This window comes from Sebastes fasciatus, chromosome 24, assembly GCF_043250625.1.
Source record: "Sebastes fasciatus isolate fSebFas1 chromosome 24, fSebFas1.pri, whole genome shotgun sequence".
Classification (NCBI taxonomy): domain Eukaryota; kingdom Metazoa; phylum Chordata; class Actinopteri; order Perciformes; family Sebastidae; genus Sebastes; species Sebastes fasciatus.
This window is the reverse complement of record NC_133818.1, coordinates 4,240,857-4,261,853: the sequence shown is the minus strand read 5'-3', so window position 1 is coordinate 4,261,853 and position 20,997 is coordinate 4,240,857. Positions and strand designations below refer to the sequence as shown.

Sequence of the window (20,997 nt, the reverse complement as noted above, 5' to 3'; positions counted from 1 at the left end):
ATGACAGTAAAAGGTTGGGAACCATTCTTTTAGTCGGTACACAGCAGGTCAGCTGAACATGTGAAATTTATCTTCTAGCAAGCGATTCAACATACTGTATATAAACAACATTTCAAATGATAAATCAATAATTGATAAATATATTTACTTCCAAAGACAAACTTCTACCTGCAGCTGTCAGATAAACAGGAACGAAGTAATAATGACAAAAAAACAACAGTATTCACAATCTAAAAACACATTTATTTACATCACGTGGATCACTTCAGCTGATAAAAACCACGGCCGAGAGTCGCGGCGCTGATCAGGGATCAATGTTGTCTCCTCTGTGATCATGAATCCAGGGTTTCTCAAGGTTTTATAATACTTTACAAAGGGAATACTCTTCTTGTCCCTTCACTGGGGAGGTCAAAGGTCAGAGGAGATGGTAAAAACACCAAGTGGGATGTTGTACTTCCTACAGTTTGAAATTCCAGACGCCAGTTTCTTGTCCTATTTTCACATCTTTTAGTCGGTAACATAAAAAGTCACATGTATCAGGAATAACCCACTGAAGTTTCATGACCCCCAAAACAGACCTTGAAACCCTGGGAGCATCATGACCATTGAGAGGCTGCGTTGGCAGATCCTGGATCAGCGCTGCGACTCGAGAGCCTTGAGAAATGTGGGGTCAAAAACGCTTGTAGTGTTTTGCTTTTTTTCTTTTTTTGTAGAAATTTCCGGCCCGACAGCCAAGACGGTCTTGGCGGCGAGGTCATTGGAGTTCAATGTTTCCTCTAAAATTGTTACCAACAGGAGGGAAAGGAGGATGCTGGAATGAAATACCTGTAGTGGGTGATTGCATTATCACATATGGAGTATTGCAACGGATCTTTAAGAGCTTTGGGGAGTCGTCAAATTGCAACCCACAGGGGACCCGAGTAGGCGCCCTGAGGAACGCCCTTTTTTCTGCCTTAAGTGCTTTCTTGGATGCCTCACAAAGTACTCCAATGAGCCTCTAGCTTTTAGCTTACACATGTTTCGCATAGTGGAGGACAATTTTTTTTACACAGCCGGGCTGCCGAGTCAAAACACAAGAAGAAAAGTATAAATGAATGTAGAGGAAACACTGAAGTTCAACACGCACTTATAAAGATTCAGCTCAGAGTATATAGTTGATACAGGTATTTATGTTCTCGTCTGTACAGATCCTAGACTGCTTAAAGTAGTGGGGGGCAACAAGACACAAATGTTTCACTGGTAGTTTATATGCACAGCAATGTGAGGTGCTGGGCTGGAGGAAGTCCAGGTAGAAAAACGTAAAGCCTGCACACCGAGGAAACCCATTCATACGCCTTTAAACGACAATGTTGGGACCATAGCTGGTAACGCATATTCAATGAGCTGATAACAGTTGAATTGGGTGCGAAAATTTAGGTGAGATTTGAGGATGGGCCAAAGCACGAGAACGGCAGAAGCAAAAAAAAAAATCCTACTTGGGAGATTTACAATTAATCAAAATAATGCCTTTACTGTTCTTTTCTTACTGGTTCACATCTTCAGCAGGTAACCACGAGGTGTACGAATGGATCTCCGAGTGCGTCGGTTTTACTAGTTTCTACGGCGACAGGGCACAATCACACGAAACCAGCCAAACCCGGAGCCCTCTAAAGTTACACAGGGCCGGGCTCAATCCACCAAAGTACACACAATACTGGAATCCAGGAGTCTGAAGAACATTCATTCTCGGTCGTTTTTGTCCATAGACTGAATAGAAAGAAGCACGTTACAGTTTATATCTTTTTTTTGAATTAATGAAAGTATTTCCTGAATTACAACTGAACACCCACCCCCCCCTATAATAACAACAACAACCATAAATCGTGCCAACTCTTACAACCTTATTCTGAGTTGCACCTGAGTTCCGATCCCCAAAAACCTCAGGCCTGTAAATTAAAAAATAAATACAACATATCAATATGCAAGGTCACGGATTAAAAAAAAAAAAAAAAAAAAATTAAAATGCTACAAGTTATTTGTGTGTGTATATTGAAAGTCACTCCTGCAGCTGGTCCTACAGAAGAAGTGTAGGGTAATTTGCGGCACTGGTTGCATATAACTTGCTAGAACTTAGAAAAGCATAGTACTGAATCCCTGAATGGTGTTTTGTTGGTTTGGGCCGGTTTCTCAAGCGCAGTTTAAACTCGAAGCTGTTTAACACTGAAGATCTACCGACAGTACTGGGATGTGACCGCCAACTAACGCTGGCACGGGTTGTTTTTTTTGCTGTGGCTTTGAAAGCCACTTTGGCAGGAAACCAACCAACATTTGGAGGTTTTTAAAATCCACTTGGCTGCTGAAATACTGTAAGTTTGGGGACAAAAAAAGGGTAATACTGGTGTTTTTTCCTTTACGTCCATGCCAGTACAGTCTTGTACAGTAATGGAAATAAAGGATAATGGTAAAGATGATTAAACTTCGTCAATCATCTCAAACTTATTGGGAGAAATGGGAGTTTACTCCAAGAAATAATAGAACTTTTAATCCCCTTTTCGACTGGAGGAACCTGGTTACGATTTTGGTTTATTTGCCACACTTTCTACCCCGAAGAAATCCCTGCGAGTGAGGTAGTGCGTATTGAAGGGCTGCTGTGGTTTGCAGTACTGATCGTCCCTGACTAAGCTTCTTCAGACGATGGCTGTTTCTTGAATAATTGAAAAACAGCAGCAGCAAAAGGAAGCGACACTGATGCAAATATCGTGCTACAGTAAGTAAATAACAAGATGGCTTTGACTTCCTTCAGGTTTTGCTGTGTTGTTGCAATAGTCTAAACGTGTGCTGAGATTAAATCTCAAACCTGACCGTCACTTCCTCCTGATTTTCCAACGTTTTAGAGGTCTAGCAGGAAAGCAAACACTCTGAAGATCTTTTACTGTTTAGTTCTTCTAGTTCCTGGTTATTTGGTGGAAAACTGCCTTTTGATAGCTGTTATATTATTGAGCTGGTTTGGCCCTGTAAAGTGTGTATTTTGAGAAAAATGGGAATTTGTTGGTACAAAACTGAAATAAATACAGCATGTATTGCAGAATAGCTGGCGCTCTAAACAAATATTTAACTCAATTATAGACTTGATTGTTTGCTGTGATTTGCCTCGACTCCCCTGTCCAGAAATGATCACGAATAAATTTAATAATTATAATTTTTTTTAATTAAAATACTTTAATTAAGAAAGCATATTATGAATTGCCCTGAATGTGAAATGGTTTGGTAGAAAGAAGCTTCCTCACGTTTTTAGTATTTCCAAACGCACCACTTGCTTTTTTAAAACGCTTGATTTTAAACTGCGATCTCGTGAAACCGTCCCAAAGCTTGAGGAGAGACTGCAGGTCTGCCGGCACCAGTGTTCAACGTCCCTCAGAAGAAATAAAGACTCAAAAAATGCCATTGTTGCCTTGACAACAACGACAGATACATCCGTTTTGCCTGACATCTACAAGAGTAACTAATATGGATACGTAGAAATGGCACCAGGATGAAAGAGAGAGAGAGAGGTTCCTCGTCTTGACTCGTCTGACTGCAGTTAGCCGTGCGATCGTTTGGTTCGTGTTGATTTCAAAACATAAAACTGCACCAAACTGACAGTTTATCTTTTATTTATCACCAATTATTTTGTGAGAACTGTTGAATTCGGTTGCTTTAAAGAGCAGGTAGTGTTTAACTCTGACGAAAGATAAAATACATGCATCAAAACAGGATAAAAAAAAGGAGTTGGAGCTTATTTGGCTTGCTTGTCTCTACCATAGACTGTTAGAAAGATGGACGACATGACAGCTCCCCTAAAGTGAAGCCAAAACATCTGGATTGCCCCCCTGGTGGCTGGCTGCAGTACAGGTGCAGCTCCCTATCCAGGATATTTTGGCTTCACTTTTGTACAGTGGGAAGAAGTGTAGACGCGTCGTTCATCTTTATATACAGTTTAAAGTTGCAACATTTGACTTAAGAAAAGTGGAAACACAAACTAACGGACTACATAAACACCTGTAGAGGGACAGGCAAGGTTCAACCAACCTTACCTGTGTGGGATTTGATCAAATTTGGACTCTTTGAGAATGACAGCACTGCTAAGCCGTTACAAGTAGAGATGAGGGGAGAAAGAGAGAGAGAGAGGAAGCGTAGGAATCGGCGAGAGAGGAGGTACTCCAGTCCGAGACGGCCGGGTGAGGATGAGGAGGAAGAGGAGGGATGTGAGGTGGTGGTGAGTAGCAAAGATTCCTGAGGTGTATCAAAAGAGAGCAGAAACTCTTGATAGTAAATCCAAAAAAAAAAAATAAAGATGTGTGCAATCAAATCAAAAGCAAGCTGGCTCAGCTAAATACAGGTATTAATCTAAATCAGGGCTGGGTACCCCTGCACTTCAAATCTGATGCTAGAGATCTCACAAAAAGGTATCATTAGCTGGTACCCAGCGCTAATCCAGAGAGATATAAATACATATACTGTATATCCAGATCTCACGGCCAAAATTAGGCGATAGATATTATTACTCCGCTGACAAGTTGACACGGCAAACCAAAAAAAAACAACAACTTCACCATGGGGGTCTTTTCCCCCATTATGAGGAGAGAATCTCAAAGAGAAAAGTTCAGTCAAAAATCAAACGTGAGATTGAGAAAGGGGTGTTTATGGCCATGTATGTTCGGACTACATGAGTGTCACGGCTGACTGGATGTCGTGAAGAGCCAAGGTTGTGACTGTGATCAGGGAGAGGGACTAATTTAAACTGTGTCCATCTGAACTGAGGTATACCTGGTTGAAGGAGGTTTATGGTTTTTTATCGTCGTAATGCTTGAAAATGGATCTCCCCTCCCCCCTCGCCCCGTTAAAATAAGCTTGATTACCAAGTCGTCTGGGTCCATAATACACTATGTACAGCAGCATTACACTATAAACATTCAGAAGCCGTTGCTTATTGGCAGAACGATAGTCGTTTCTTCAGAAAAAACGCACACGAGAAAACAGCAAATGTATCGAGAGCCAGGTGCTCCTTGTTTTTTTTGTTTTGTTTTGTTTTTTTACACTAAAATGCACTGAAGAGAGTTCGTGAAATTTCTCTGCCGGATCTTCTCTCTCCGTAGAAAACCGAGCAGCCCTCCTATATATATATATATATGTGTGTGTGTGTGTGTGTGTGTGTGTGTGTGTGTGTGTTTGTATGTATATAAAAACAATACATGATAAAAGTGTTTGTCGTCCCAGCATGTCATCACTCGGTGACGTCGTCGGTAATATCCTGAATCTTGGGAGTTTTTCGACCGTTAAAATCCACACAAAATGAGGTGGGTATCAACTGATGTGGTGAGGTGGGCGCAGGGTGTTTCCTGAACGCGAGTAGCGGCCCGCACTTAAAAGGAAAAAAGAAAAAACGGAAAGAAAGAACAAAAAAAACCGCCAACCAACCAGGGTCGGCTGTTCATCCCCTCGTGGTGATTTTTCTGCTGGCTCATCAGGCGCCGGTCGATCATAAGCTGGACTCCTTGGGCTGGAGGTCCACGTTGGTCACCATGGTGACGACGGTGACGATCTCCTCGGGGCCGATGATGGGGGCTTGGCGCTGCATTTGGCCGATGCGCTCCTCGACGCAGCCGGCGGACAGACGAGCCTCGGCCTCGTGGTCCCAGCAGTCCTCGATGGTTTCGCAGAGCATGGCCAGACCCTGAGAGAGAGCAGCAGATACTAAAGTTACCGCCTGACTTCATGGTCGCTTTGGTTTGGGCTTTAAAGGGTGTTTACCTCAAAATCTAACTGAAGTAATGTAATAAATAATATAATAACAGACTGCCCTTTTACAAAAGCGCTTTCTCATCACTCACCGCGTGTTTCTGCCAGCAGTCTCGCAGAATGGGCCTCAGTTTCTTATGAACGACAACATCCTGCATGTCCTCCAGAGACGGATGCTGACCTATCTCCTCCTCAAACGGGAGCATGTACTCATCCACCGGGCCTGTTGACACACACCCATACGTTTAAAATTAATCTGGAGTAACACAGAAACGAATGCAGTGTTTTTCTGCTGATGCGTCAGCCTCACCGTCAGCGGCGGTGCACCGCGCCGCGAGCTCCCAGAGGACGAGGCCGAAGGCGTACATGTCGATACGCAGGAAGGAGTCTCGCTGGAAGTTGATGGCCCCCTCCAGGACTTCAGGAGCCATGTAGCGCCGCGTCCCCACCTACAGAGGTCAAAACATCAGGACAGGAACAGTTCGAGAAAATCAAGCATGAGCAGAAAGTCATGACGCAGCTCACAGACGGGCTGAGACGGCGAAAAGTGATGCTTGTCATCGAGGGGTGTTGTTGCTTAGTTGGCATCAAACTATGTGTCATACAGGGATCTGTAAGCTGATCCCAGCATGACACACAGCTGATGATATTTTTGTCCAGCCTTCAAACTTAAATCTGTTATCAGCTACAGATGTTTAAAACTATTTACCAACAGTTTACAGACCTTCAAGGTCACGGAGCAAGTCCCCTTTACCAGATCTTTGGCCCACACTGCCACCTACAGGCTCTGTGAGGTATTACCACAAATCAATGTTGATAATGGTGACTCAGTAAGTTTGAGAAGCCAGTTTCTGACCTAAAAAGGCAGGAAACCTGGTGGATTAGTAGTAGTTTAACTGTGAACTGTACCTGTCCATGTGTGTCTCCTGCTGATTTTCCTGCTTCAAACTGCAGAGCGAGGCCAAAGTCGGCTATGCAGGCGGTCAGGTTGGTCTTCAACAGCACGTTCTTACTCTTAATGTCCCTGAGAGACAAACAGGAAGTACATTCAGGCTAACAGAACTCCTGGAGCCAGTCATAATGTTTGGATAAAAGCTATTGTAGGAGTTTGGTACCTGTGGGCGATGGAGGGCTTGTGTCCCTCCTTGTGTCCCGGGATGTCTTCGTGGAGGTAGGCCAGGCCGCGGGCCGCCGTCATGGTGATGTGACACAGCTCGTTCCACGTCACCACGTTGGCCTTCAGGTAGTCCGTCATCGAGCCCTGATGATAGGAGAGTCACAGGAAGAAGAGAGATTAAGTCATTTTATATATTTATTAAAGATATTATAATACTTTGTTACAGTAAAAGTACACTGTAAAATGATCTGTTACAGTAAAAGTACTAACACCGCACTGTAGCAATACTCTGTTACATTCAAAGTACTAATATCACACTGCAAAATACTCTGTTACAATAAAATTACTAAAAGTATTTTGACTGCAACAGAGTATTTTTACAGTGTATTTTTAGTTTAACAAAGTATTTTTACTGTACACTGTAAAAATACTCTGTTACAGTAAAAGTACTATTACCACACAGTTAAAATACTTTGTTACAGTAAAAGAACACTGTAAAAAATACTCTGTTACAGTAAAAAGTACTAATACCACACAATAAAAATACTGTTACAGTAAAAGAACACTGTAAAAAATACTATGTTACAGTAAAAAGTACTAATACCACACAGTAAAAATACTGTTACAGTAAAAGTACACAGTAAAAATAGTCTGTAACAGTAAAAGTACTAATACCACAGAGTAAAACTACTCAGTTACAGTAAAAGTATTTGTGAAGCTTCATATTTCATTGAAGGGAGATAAATAAAATCCATGAGTGTCCTCTTAATAAAACCAGGGTGAGTCTTTGGCCAACTTCCTGCTCGTTCATTGTTCCTGGTGAATAATGGAGCTCTGATAAATACGTTGTTGTGGTGTTTGATCGCTGTTCTTTAATCTCTATTTATCAAGGGAAGGTTTGCGGGAGCACGCAGGCTCTTTATCAGCAAACACTTGCTTAAAGTTCCCCTTTGTACTATTTGACTGTGCAGAGATAAAAACAAACACTTTGTATGCATGGAAGCTGAGCATCTTTAGATACCGGTCACATTTGAATATTTATATTAAATATTGCAGTAAAGAAAAACAGAATTTGGAGATTGTTATCCTTTGTACATCTTTGTTCTTACATAATGAAAGTCAATAGGATACAAGGTCACTTCTGGAAGGCCAAAGACACATGTAGCTGCAGGAGGGACCACTAGAGGGCAGGCAGCTCCAACACATGTAGAAACTAAATCTGTTTATGGATTAAATGCTCACCAGATATACTTGGGTTTATTCAGTATTTTCACCGCTGTGTTAATTTCTGTTAAATTGTTAGAAAGAAAGTGACCAATCAGACAAAATACCCTTTGAAAGACTCCCATGGGAAGCTATTAATAAGCATGCATGAAAAGATTTAAGTACAGGGAGTTGCTTCTGCTTTAAAGCAAGCCACTGCATGCTACGGTTACTGCAAACCTCAACACATAAAGCTGCTTAAAAGCACCATACATGGAGGCATAAATCAGCTGTCAGGGAGAAATCCCTGCTCCAGATGTGTTACACAAGCTGAGGTTCAGCCCAAACCTGACGTGGCCGACGTTTCACACCTGTTCTCAAAATCTGGCAGGAAGGAGACGTTTTCCTCTTAAGACTTTGAAAATAATTACAGTACATGCTCACAGTGTACTTTTACTGTAACAGAGTATTTTCAAAGTGTGGTATTAGTACTTTTAATGTAACAGAGTATTTTACATTGTAGTTTTACTGTAACAGATTATTTTTTACTATGCAGTATTAGTACTTTTCCTGTAACAGATTATTTTTCCTGTGTGGTATTAGTACTTTTACTGTAACAGAGTATTTTTTACAGTGTACTTTTACTGTAACAGAGTATATTTACTGTGCACAATAAAAATACTCTGTCATATTGCCGGTAGTGTGACCTTTCAGTGTCTACTAGTCAGAGTAGTACTTGTAGAGCTGCTGCTGCAGGGTTAAGTGGCTCTTTAAGAGTTGTATTGTTGGGTTAAAGCCTCATCGCCACACCCTCAACCTGTAATTTTCAACCTTAATTCACACAGGGAAGGTCTCTTAAGCATTTAAAATCTTGGCGTGGCTGAGAAACTCAAGCAAGCGAAGCGTACGAGAATCTCTCTCCACTTCGTCGGTAATGACCCTCAAAACACAGAGGCACTTAAAGCTACAAAGAGACTGTGGCTACGAGGGTGAGTGAAGCACAACGGGGCTCAAATCCACCTTCTCTGGATAAACAAGGCTTATAAAAGCAGAAGTATATTGTAATTATGGATTAGCTCCTAAGGCGACCAAACTGAATCAATACAATGTGAAGGTTTCATGCATGTTTTCCTCTTCTTTCCAGTGTTTACATCTTTGTTAGCAGTCTGTCCCGGGGGCTTTTACTACTGTATACATAAGCACAAGACGTTACGCCAATACTACTATAGAGCTGTCTTCACATGGACACAAATAACCTGGGTCGTAACTGGAAAACACGCGTTCACAGTAATCACTTCTCTCCAGTGGCATATTTCTGTTATATGTTTATTTATTTATTACGATGTGAATGTGTCTGAATTTGACTGTTCAGTTGTGGAAACTTGAGTACTTATTTGGACTTCAGTCTTCGTTTCAGTTACACTCGAGATTGAATTATTTTGGATGCACCACCAACAGCTTTCCTTTCATCCTTTCACCCCTCTGCATTGTTGTTACAGCACTACTTTCCCGGTCTAATGTCTCTGTCAGTGGTAGCAAGTGTTGAGTTAAAGCCAGCTTAGCATAGCACGGGATGTCAAGTTTAAATCAAAGTTAGAAGTTGGTTTGGATTGGCTCTTAATTATGTAATTTGGGAACTAATGTGCACATAGAAAACACCTAAAAACTATGAGAACATAGCCTTTAACATAGCTATGTTACTCCTATGTAACATTAATTAAGTAATTAATCTCTGCATAGTTAGGAGAGAGATTATTAATGTGTAATCTCGCCAATCATCTCCCCCATAGGAAAACAGTGCACTGCTAACAGTGTAGCTAATGCTAACCGTTCCATGTAAGTGAATGGAAAAGGCTAAAAGATTAGCGCCATACTCTGGGAGGTATACTTAATCATTTATATCTTATATCATATATGCATTTTTACTTTGAAGCCAAGTTTCCAGCATGTATTGCTTTGCTATTAAACTGGATCACAATCCTGTATCATGTACAACCACTTCTTCTCCTGTGCTTGTTAAAAATCTGTCTATTTCTTATAAAACAAAAGATGACTCAATAAAATAAAAGGTGGTGCAGCTCCATGGCGGACAGCGTACCTTGTCGTGGTAGGCGGTGATGAGCCACAGCTCCAGGTCCAGGTTGTTGTTCCTCTTCTCCGCGCCGATAAAGTGGAGGATGTTGTCGTGCTTCATGCCGCTCACGCTGAAGATCTCATACTCGTTCTGCCAAGACAGCTTGTCCTAAACAAGAGCACAGAGACACATGCAGATGTTATATCTGTCATCAAGCCACCTAATTAAAGGGTAATTTCGGACCCTAATATCCTATGTTTTTGTGTGCAAAGCCCCAAACATCCACTAACATCTGGCTTTTGTCTTCGGCATTTATTCTCAGGACAAATGACTCTGCAGTAGTCACAGGTATTTATCGGCTCGGTACATTGCAGCCTGTTTAGCGGCTGCCGTCTGCAGAATTCTCCCTCAATACTGGACCAAGTTTCTCTTTAACAAAAGCATTAAACATAGTTTGTAGAAGAAAAGTAAGGTGTTGACAAGTAGTGTAAAGTGTAGTAGTAAATTATTAGATATAACACAAAGTTTGAAATAAGTCTTTTTTTATGTGAGCAACAAGCTCATCACTCAGAACAGGAATAAAATAAACTCTTAAATATAAAATAAGCTTCTTCTTTTATCTTTAATGTTGCGATGCCTCATTGCTTTTTACATTCTGTATTAAATCTATAAGCTGCCTGTTTGTCTTATCATCTACACGCTTCACAAAGTCGTAATAATACCTGGATGGGGAAGATCTTAACAGCCACAAAGTCGTTGAGCAGCTGGGCCTTCCACACACACCCGAAGCGCCCTCTGGCTTTCATCTCAATCAGCTGCAGCGGTTTGTGCCCCAAAATGGGGGACGGGGGTGATGGCCCGGGATCCTGTAGAGAGAGGGCAGAGAAAAAAAAGACAGAGGACGGTGTTATTCTTTATTTTTTTTGTCTTTGCAGGGCATTAAAATAGCATTGGCTTACACTGAAGGTGACCGGGCTTTTGGCTCTGCAACAACGTGCCGGAGGAGCTTAGGCCAGCAGAATCACTATCATCTTCACATCTTAAATCTCACATTTATAGACTCGCTTTGATATATTTTTTTGCCAACATACTGTTTCTTTATTCTTTATATTGCTTTTATATATTTTATGGGTCTGTTGTTTGCTTTATTTGATTGTTAAAGCAGTTTAGGAAGTGCTGCATGTTTAAGTTCAGCGTTATTATTATTATTACTGTGAAGTTTTTCTGGCAGTGAGGACACAGCATACCAAGCAGGGTATGGATTCATTCATTTTAAACTCAATTAAACCCCTCAGAGCTGCATTTGCTTGAGTTTACAAAAGCAGGATTGTAGCTGGAAAGTTGCCTGTTTCAATCTAATGAGGAAAAGTGGGTGGGGGGAGATCTAAAACAAGGCACGTAAAGATCTGAATATGAAACAGTAATTAGTGGTTAAATAAAAAAACATTTCGTTGTCGTGTCTAACCCTGGTAGGTCAAATCTCATGCGTGTGTGCTAATCCCGTATAAACAAAAGTGAAAGCAAGGAAGCCAAGTGCTCCAAATCTAAAGTAGGTTAAACACAGCTGGTGATCGGGATTAAGCTGATCACTTTCACATGTGACTTCACAGGGAAGGACGGAGGGTGAGCGAGGATACAGAGACAGAAGCATGCAGCGAGGGAGTCACATTTCCAAAAGGATAAAAGGCGAAGGAGAAAGACTAGCATATGACTGATGGCCTTTGATGAAACCAGATACTGTAAAATCTCAGCTTTACTTCCATGCCTCTGTATCGCTGCCGTCAGTAAAAAAGAGAAATCTTTCCCTCTGCAACGCCGCCGATGTTCATGTTTTTACTTGAACTGAAGGTGCTTGATAAGCTGGAGCAAGTTTCAAGACCCTGAGGCCCAGAGGATCCATTCAGGCACTGTGATACTATATCAAACACGCTTGTCAATCACAGTCTGTTTTTCTAACTTCACCATAAAATGCCCCCCATTTGGCCTACCGATACAAGATCTAATACATGGAAGCAACACTCGCACCAATGAGTTCTCTCTGCAGGTGTCAAGATTTTGGCAACCACCCTTTCTTAAAGACTGGTGATATCCAAGTCTTTCTAACTGCCTGTCCTGACAAGATTACTGTGGCATCAGAAGCAAACACAATTTATTAGCCTTTATGGGTTTTACCCATTTGAAATTGCTCACCTGGTCATGAACTTTGTGGCCTTTAGTTTATAAAGACAGAACTGTTTGATTGAAAAGAGAGAAAGTGTCTCAGATGCAGTGTGACATTTCACACTTTCATTTTTGAAAATCCTTTAGTCTGACTCTCCAGTTTAAAAGGCCTTGACACACCGGGGGCGACAACAAAAAAATGCTGAATACTCACCTGCTAATATTGTGTATCTAGACGCTTTTATAAGCGAACGGCACCAATGTGCAACCTCCGAGTCTGAAAAGGGAAGCCAATGCTTCATTCTTTCTACCAGCCAGCAGGGGGCGACTACTCTGGTTGCAAAAAGAAGTCTGATTGTATAGAAGTCTATGAGAAAATGAGCCTACTTCTCACTTGATTTATTACCTCAGTAATCATTGTAAACATGAGTTTATGGTCTCAATCTCTAGTTTCAAGTCTTCTTCAATACAGCATGATGTTCATTTAGTAAATTATGGTCCCATTTAGAGTCAAATAGACCATAAAGCAGGGGATGCTTTAGGGCGGGGCTACCTTGTGATTGACAGGTCCCTACCATGGCGTTGTCCAGTCTTCCGTAAAAAAAAGTATGACGCTTTTTCGCTGCGTAATATTCATGCTCTGTGGGAAATTATTCATGGCAAAAACAACAGTTCAAAAACATATATTGACACGAAAAAAAAGACCTTAAAAGCGTTCTTATTCATGGCTGTTGGTAAAGCATGATATATGTTGTCCAAGAAAGGAATAAAGCAAAGGATTTAGATGTAAAACCGTGGGAATATAAAACAAAATTAACCTTGTTTGGCATTTATTCCTGGAGAGATGCCTGTTATGACATGTAATATTAGAAAAATGAATAAAAAGAATATTAATTTGCAGTTAAAGGATCATTTCTGTAGTCGGATTACCATGATATGATGCTGTTCAAATGCTTCTCAATAAGAATTTAAACTCTCCTGAAAGGATCACCATGCAGTCTTTTACAAATAAGTTGCATAATGTTAGTTCTACTCGAGAGCCGCTAGCATGACTGCAGACTCGTAGTCTTGTTAATATCTAATACCTAATTTATATAGTATTTTCTGCTCCCCAGGGATGATGAATTTTCATCCAGTCTAATCTGTTATTGAGCGGAGGTTGCTCTAGTACACATCATTCTAGTAGCAGCTGCAGATTAACAAGAAGCTTTGTAAGAATAACACTTTTCTTTTGTTTTGTTTGGGTGTCTGTGTCTTTCATAAGCTGCCTGGCAGAGCAAAGGGGGGGAACGGAGGATTCGAGTGGGAACTGCCGTGTTTACTCAAAGCCTTTTCCCCTCTAACAGAGAGCTGCGAGGCAGACCTGCTGTCTCTACACACTGCTTTCACACTGAACGCCAGCCAAATGACGGGGAAAATTACCCACGACGGTGCCGAGGTTGGATTACAGAGCGGCCCAAGCGCTCCCAAGTTGGCACCTTGAGAAACATCTTCAAGAACACATTGTACCAACCAAAATACTGAATCTGAAGTACCACAGAAATGTTTCTTTACATCTGTTTTTAATGCTGTTTTGTATATAAGAGAAAGTACAGTCCTTGCCTTATTTTTTCTTCATGTTTCAACATGACCACCCTCACTGCGCTAGAAGTTGATTGGGTAATGATCAGATAGAGCATATTTACGTTATAATGACTTTATCATATCAGAAAGTTAGCTTGCAGTCCTGTACTGATTTATTCACTAAAGTCAAAGGATTTGATGCTCAGCAGGCTGTAATTTCAGACCTTGTGTATGAGCGTACTTGGCAACTCTCTTCATTTGGCACCACTGTTTGAGCTTAAAGAATAACTGACACTGAATGGACTTTTTGATAAACCTGCAGCAGAAGACTGGATACAAGTGAATATGGGAGGTTTGAGAGTTTAGGTATAGCTTACATAGACTGTAGTTGAAAGGCTTATATAGGTAGCATGGCACAGTGCTGCACCATGTAATTAGGAGACTAGAATTACCGCCTCACGGTTGTATGGCTCCACCAACCAGTCAGGTTGCAGTTTACATCCATGTCAACAAAATGTCATCACTTCATCACTTTATCCAGTTAAACACGTGTGAAATCATAATTTGCGTATGAATTATTGAGTTAGTGGACATTTGTGCCAAATTTGAAGAAATTTGCTCAAGCCATTCCCAAGATATCACGAGAATTAAACGGATGTGAGACCTTTGACCACCAAATTGTTATCAGTTTATCTTTGAATCCAAGTGGATGTTTGTGCCAAATTTGAAGAAATTCCCTCCAGGCGTTCCTGAGATATCACGCCATAAAAAGTTAAAGTAAGTCCAAAAATAAGTATCTTCAGTAACAGTAAAATCATCAAAACACTAAGTTTGTAATACTGTAAAATTTATAATACTTTCAAGCCTTTTCTCTTGGTCTCTCTCCCTTCCTGATTGTGTTTTATGTCTCTTACCTGACCCACTTAAAAGCCCCCAATATAAGAAATAATGAAATCCAGGGAAGGTCAGGTGACAATTTTATCCAACCTTTATCCAACACTTCCCCTCCCCCCCAGCCTGACAGTCAAATGTGCATAAATTTCTAAATTACCAACACTATAAACAAGTAAAAACAAGCGCACAACAATGAGAAACAGTGACCCGACAACAGATATAAAGAGAGCGTTTTATGTCCCAAGAGCAATTAGATATGACAGGAAATTGCGGGGGAAAGAAGAACCAGAGTGGTACACCTGCTGTGAATGTCAGTGAAAATGGGGCAACGCTTGTTATTGAAGGACTCCCTTTGTGCCATTACTGTTCCACGAGCAGAAACGTCACCAAACCCAATTTTAGTACATTTATTGAGCAGTCTGAAGCTATTATTATTCGGATCACGACTTTGTGGAGAAAATTAGGGTATTATCCAAGGACCATTTTACCATGCAGGTTGTTAATAAGTTGCAGATTTGTCACAAAGCGACCATGTCTCCTTCGAAGGAAAGGTATTTTCTCCCGGATTACGGACAGTATTAAACACGTGGTTAGCGTTGTGAATTGAAACAAAACAAAAAAATGCAACAAAACTTCTTGGTTTAGTTAGAAAACATCCTGGTTTGGTATAAAATGACTACGATTTTGAGACAAAACAAAACAAAAATGCATCACAACTACAAAAATAAGTGAACGTTGACTTTTCGTTTCACACGGGACAACAACAGCGGTCTCCTGGGTGAAAGTTTGTTGGACCCATCCACCCATTCCCACCCATCAACTTAGTTATATGGAAACATCATTTTTAGGAGACAGGGCTGCACAAAGACAAGTCCCAGCCTTAAAATGTACCAAAACAAGTTTCTGTCGGTCCTCAGTCCTTAGTAAGATATCAGTAATGGCTGCACCGTCTTATCTATTCCTGTTGCGTTGCGGCACAATGAAGCCATCAGTATGTCTGCAGAAAATGTCACCAAGACAAATTCCTGAGCGTTCATTGTGCTCGGTGAAATATGTGATACCGACTCTGATCATGAGAGAAATGATCACAAAAGGCCTCTGGCGTGCTCGACATACCAGCGTTCTTCAAAGGGTACAATGCAAGTCATCATTAAGATATAAGACCAAAGAGAATTCCTGCACTGCTAATGTGCCGGGCAACATAGACTGATGGATTTGATCCTCAGCACCAGCAGTGCGTCATGTTTCAATGCAAGTCATCAACATGTTGACGACTTCCCAGAGATGATTCTGATGATGATGATGATGATGAGGTCGAAAAATTATTACAGGACTCAATTCTTTCTTTGCGTCTGCATTGTTTCTGGAAACTCTTTGTCTGTCTTCCGGGCTTCGGCCTGACGAGGCGGCCCGGCCCGGCCAGCACCGGCCTCCCTCGGGAGTCACCGGATCCCTTGTCCGATTGCAGGGCGCCGTGGCCTCAAACGGGGGCGCATTACACTTAGTCAGCAGACCACAGGAAACAGGAAAACAGAATCTGCTGCTTCACGCCGTTCTTCCCAACCCTCAACCGTCTCCCATGGCCTAATCGGATTACACCTTCATCTATTACATCAGAACGGGTCCTTTAGGCCTGGTTTGTCCTGGGTTTCGGTGCAGATAAGTATACATAGACATAATCAAAATGCTAAGTTTGATTCTAGTCATGAAAGTGGGTAGATACTCTGAACTTTATCAGTTTAAGTGTACGCTATATTTAGAATATTTTCACCGCTTTACCTTGCTGTTAGACTGCCCTTTCTGACGGGGAACTGGAGCCGTTATATCCATCTATACTCTTGCCAAAGCAACCAGACTGTATTTTTACCTCCCAGAACAAGGGGGTTGCTGGTCTACTGCTGCCTCGATCGGTTAGTTTACTCATGTTATTGTGTGACTTTGTTGAATCCGAACAAACCAAAGTCACACAATAACACAAACAAACTAACCGATCGATTCAGGGGTAGACCAGCATCCTGGTGGCTTTGGTGCGAGCAAGACAACGGCTTCAGTTCCCTGTTGGAAATAAACTGTATAGCTGTCTCACGGCAAGATAAAGCGGTGAAAATATTGAAAATATAACGTACACTTAAACTGATATTGATTTTTTTAGGTGGGCCTTTCTTTTAGGTGTTTAAACTGGGGGCGTGCCGACCGCCATCTACTGTAGGTAATACACCGACTGTGGATAATTACCTCATACAACCCCACTTCAAAACACCCAAACTGTCCCTTTAAGGTCATATCTTGTTGTTGACATGACCATAAAACTTGAGGTTATATCAAACACAAAAAGTTGCTGTAGACATGACCTTAAAAACTGACAATAAGCCAGGGTCTAAACTCTGTCAGAGTCTGGCTTTTATGCAGTGAGCTGCTACCTCCTCTTTCTTAAATGAGAATTTTCTGTGATGTCTGCAGCCATTACTTCTACTCCAGTTTGATAAAATTTGAGCCAAAGTACATTTGCAAAAGGCTTATGCTCCTCTTGTACTTAAGTAATTTACACTCGCTGACTTGAAACATGTTCCAGGTAAGTGGCAATTCTCCTACTTATGCAAAATGTATCTGCACTCCTCCTCAGTCTGCATATAAGATGGAAAAAGCATGCTGCAGTTTCAAACACTCCTGCTCCGTCTCTCTCTGCATGGTGAGCCATAGGTCTAGCAGATACCATTGTGGAAACTGGGTCACATCAGGCACAATACGTTACATAAACATCACAGGTGGACATTCATACAAAAAAAGGGGGGCTGCATTCGGAGCCACGTTGGCCACTTTCCACCATGCACAATACATTTTCAGCACAAAAGACATCCATCCATGCAATAAACCCAGGCAGAAAAAAAAACAGAAATGTGCTACGAACCGAATAAGCAAGACGCTGTCGAAAAAGCAAAGAGAAGAACAAAATGGTGGTCTGGGATTGAGGTGGAGGATTCATACCAAGCTCTGAACCCAAAAAGAAGGGGAAACTAATAGTGTTTCAACTTCAATTGAACTGCTCTTACCTCCACCATAATGTGAAAGGCGTGCTTGTTGAAAAAGGAACATAAGAAGCAAACAGAGAAATTATTTCCTGTCAGTTAGTGGATGAAATAGAGGCAGATAAAAGGTAGGAGATGATGGGTCCTTTTGTTCTCCTTCACACTCCAGACCAGCGCTTCCAAAGCTATGGTTTGGGACTCATGAAGGACGTTTGTAATCCCACATGGATCATAGATGGTGTTAATAAGAAGCATGGCACCAAAGGCAAGATGGTTAGGAACTTAAATGACGCTCTTAAGCAGAGCAACTGAAGATGGATGTGTAAAAAGGAAAAAAAACAGTTTTCCGACAAACATAAATGCAAAGTTCAGAGCACCCTGATGACAGATGCATGAATGTACCCACAGAAATCATGTAAGACACAGAAATGTTGGGTTAAGAATGTGAATGAAAGGATTAACACAGAGCTCAGACAAAAAAATATGTCTTTCTCAACAAGGGCTGGGTAATGTTTTGCCTTTTTTTGATACCTTACTTTGATAAATATATAAATATTTTCACATATAACACAAGATGCTCGAAGCTCGAAGAGATTTGTCTGGATACAACTTTATAAAATAGAAAATATTTATAGGTCGGGTCCATCTGTGTTCTTTTCCGCTTCTTTCAAATGGAAACGCCCACCCAAATGTGAATGTTCTGATTTGAATACATAAGGAACACCACTGTGAAGCTACAGTATGATATAAAAACCTAAAAAAAAACAAATAATGGACCAGCCTTTTAATTTAAACCAGGAAATATCCGATACCATTGGTCAATACCAAGACAAATAAATGTAAGGTGAAGAAAAAGTCCCTCGCTGAGGAGATTTCAAGCATAACTCTGGATATAAAAAACAACCCCAAACAAAAGAAGTAGCTCTTTCTCAACCAGCTTTCTTTAACAACAAGTCCCAAAAATCATTTGGGAGCTGTCAAAAGGCTTTGGGGGAGTCCACTGGCCCATTAGGAGTCCTTTGGAAAGCTGCACCCAGACAAACAAGATGCAAGTAGCTCCATAATAAAGCAAATGATGAGATTTTGGTCAGAATCGATCTGCGAGATGGATAGAGATAAGAAAATAGGGTCCAGGTCGAAAAATGTGCAGACTTTATGTTTAAGTGCTTCGGGGCTCTCCGTGTGAAAGCTGTGGGTCTGTGTACTCAGACAGAATCAATTCCAGTTTGCCTCCACTTGGCACTGTGGTGTGAATAATGGAGGCTTGGTGGCAAATATGCAGTCCGTGATGGACCACCATCATAACGACATAATGACACTGGGCAATTAAGTTGCCGCATATAATTTTCTGTATTTCACACTGGATTTAATCTTTTTAAGGGTTGCAGAGTCTAGAAAGTAAGTAAGAAAATCATGCACTTCTTGATGAAGTCCACCAAACAGCCGAACCTTCAGCCTGTCCAAATGTAAAGCTGACGACTACAGTGTATGTGAAACTACAACAGGAGCTCGGTTTGATTTCTTTCTTTCTTCAGTGCGTTGCAAAATTAGAGAGCAGAGGCGTGATAATGAATCCGTTAATGACCATTAAGTGGGAACAATTACTTTTGCATCATGAAGACTGCATGTTTCATTACCTACCAAAGAAAATAATGGAGGCAACTTGATGTAGTTTTTTTCTTTGACTGACTATGAACCAGGGTTATTACAGGAAACTAAAACGAAAATGAAAAAAAGCAGTGAAAAAAACTGGTTAAAAATTAAGAAAAATAAAATAAAAATTGACGTAAATTATTTTCACGATACGATATTATCACGACATGCTATTATTTATTATTTAATTAGAGATGTATATTAAATGTGAGCAGTGTGATGTCAGTTTAAAAGACAGCATCATTGAAGTTGACACATGGATGTTAGGGAACAGGGGAAAACACCTGTGAGGAACAACTATAATGACTTCCCATACACACAGGGCGTTTTACAATCTAACTAGCAACAAGTGTGGGCAATTTGTTACTGTCACATTAAAAATACATGACTAAGTATAGTGCATTGTGCTCTGATGAATGCAGCAGCATGATGAAGCAGAAATTAAAGTCCAGCGTGCTGGTGCTCTTTTAGACTAAATCTATAAAATATATTCTGCTTTTTAAAGATTCACTGAGTGGCCGAAAGTTGATATGAAACAAGAGATATTCATGTTGACTCTTTCAAAAAACATAGACAGACAAATTATTCAAAATGTAATCAGTTAACAGGGTGACTTGCAAAAAAGCTGTCCATAATTTGTTAAAAGTGCATTTGGACAACACTTGCACAGAGAGTGACTTTAGACCCTAAACAGTCTTTGAATTACATAAATTGGGTCTCACTGTAAAGCTGAGACTCTTGTGGATCCAATGAGCCCAACTGTATTCATGTGTGATGATGTTAGTCCCCATAGGAGCCATTTCATTGTAGTGACACCATTTTTTTAAAACTTGACCTCGCTGTATAAAATGACTTGTGGTGACCTCTAGGATAATCACAGCCTCATGAAACTTTACAGTCACAAACTAGAGACTTAGAGCATTCAGAAGATGGATGGCTTTCCTAGCCAACAAAAAAAATAAAAAAGTTTCTGAGCAGTTTACACAACAGAAGTGCTCGCCCATCCAATCGCCGAAAAATGCAATTCTTGCAGAAACCTCCAAATGTCAAAAGTTTTTGATCCCAAATCACAGCATGGCTTTTTCTATGGTGTTCTTCAAGGTCTTGGTGTCTTAATGTGGAATTTTGGAGGGATTACTGATCATTTTTTATCAATTCTCCAGTGGTAAAAAATGGTTAAATTTAGCACCAAATCTGTGTAACAAATGACATCAACCCAAAAATTGCTGCAACAAGTTATGAGACGTAATAGAGCATGGGGATGACCATCATATACGTCTATCATAATGTTCTAAACCCTTATACACTTGACACACAGTGCTGAGCAGCATCTCAAATTAATCTCCAGGTTCCCAGCTTTCAGATGATGTACACCACTTCTATGTGACATCTACTTTTGGCTTTTTAATTACCCCTGAACATCCCCTGTCCCCCTCCTCTACCCCGCTAAAAAAAAGGGCGGAATGGTAAGAGGTTAACACCGATGACTCGTGACTTCACTTGGACTTTTAACTTGAAAATACTTGATACCTTCACCCAAGCACAAAGAT

The 20,997-nt window shown here is 40.8% G+C and overlaps 1 protein-coding gene across 1 annotated transcript in view; it reads right to left on the bottom strand.

Annotated features, from left to right (window-relative positions):
- Positions 1 to 222: 222 nt before the first annotated feature.
- LOC141763201 (activin receptor type-2A-like) overlaps positions 223 to 20,997 on the bottom strand; it is a 48,609-nt gene continuing 27,834 nt past the window's right edge. Inside the window, exons 5-11 of the mRNA XM_074627675.1 lie at positions 10,874 to 11,017; positions 10,176 to 10,319; positions 6,873 to 7,018; positions 6,667 to 6,781; positions 6,068 to 6,206; positions 5,850 to 5,980; positions 223 to 5,692 (exon numbers count right to left, since the gene is read on the bottom strand). Coding sequence (XP_074483776.1) covers positions 5,498 to 5,692; positions 5,850 to 5,980; positions 6,068 to 6,206; positions 6,667 to 6,781; positions 6,873 to 7,018; positions 10,176 to 10,319; positions 10,874 to 11,017 — 1,014 coding nt within the window. The 3' untranslated portion in view covers positions 223 to 5,497. The remainder of the gene's footprint in view (positions 5,693 to 5,849; positions 5,981 to 6,067; positions 6,207 to 6,666; positions 6,782 to 6,872; positions 7,019 to 10,175; positions 10,320 to 10,873; positions 11,018 to 20,997) is intronic.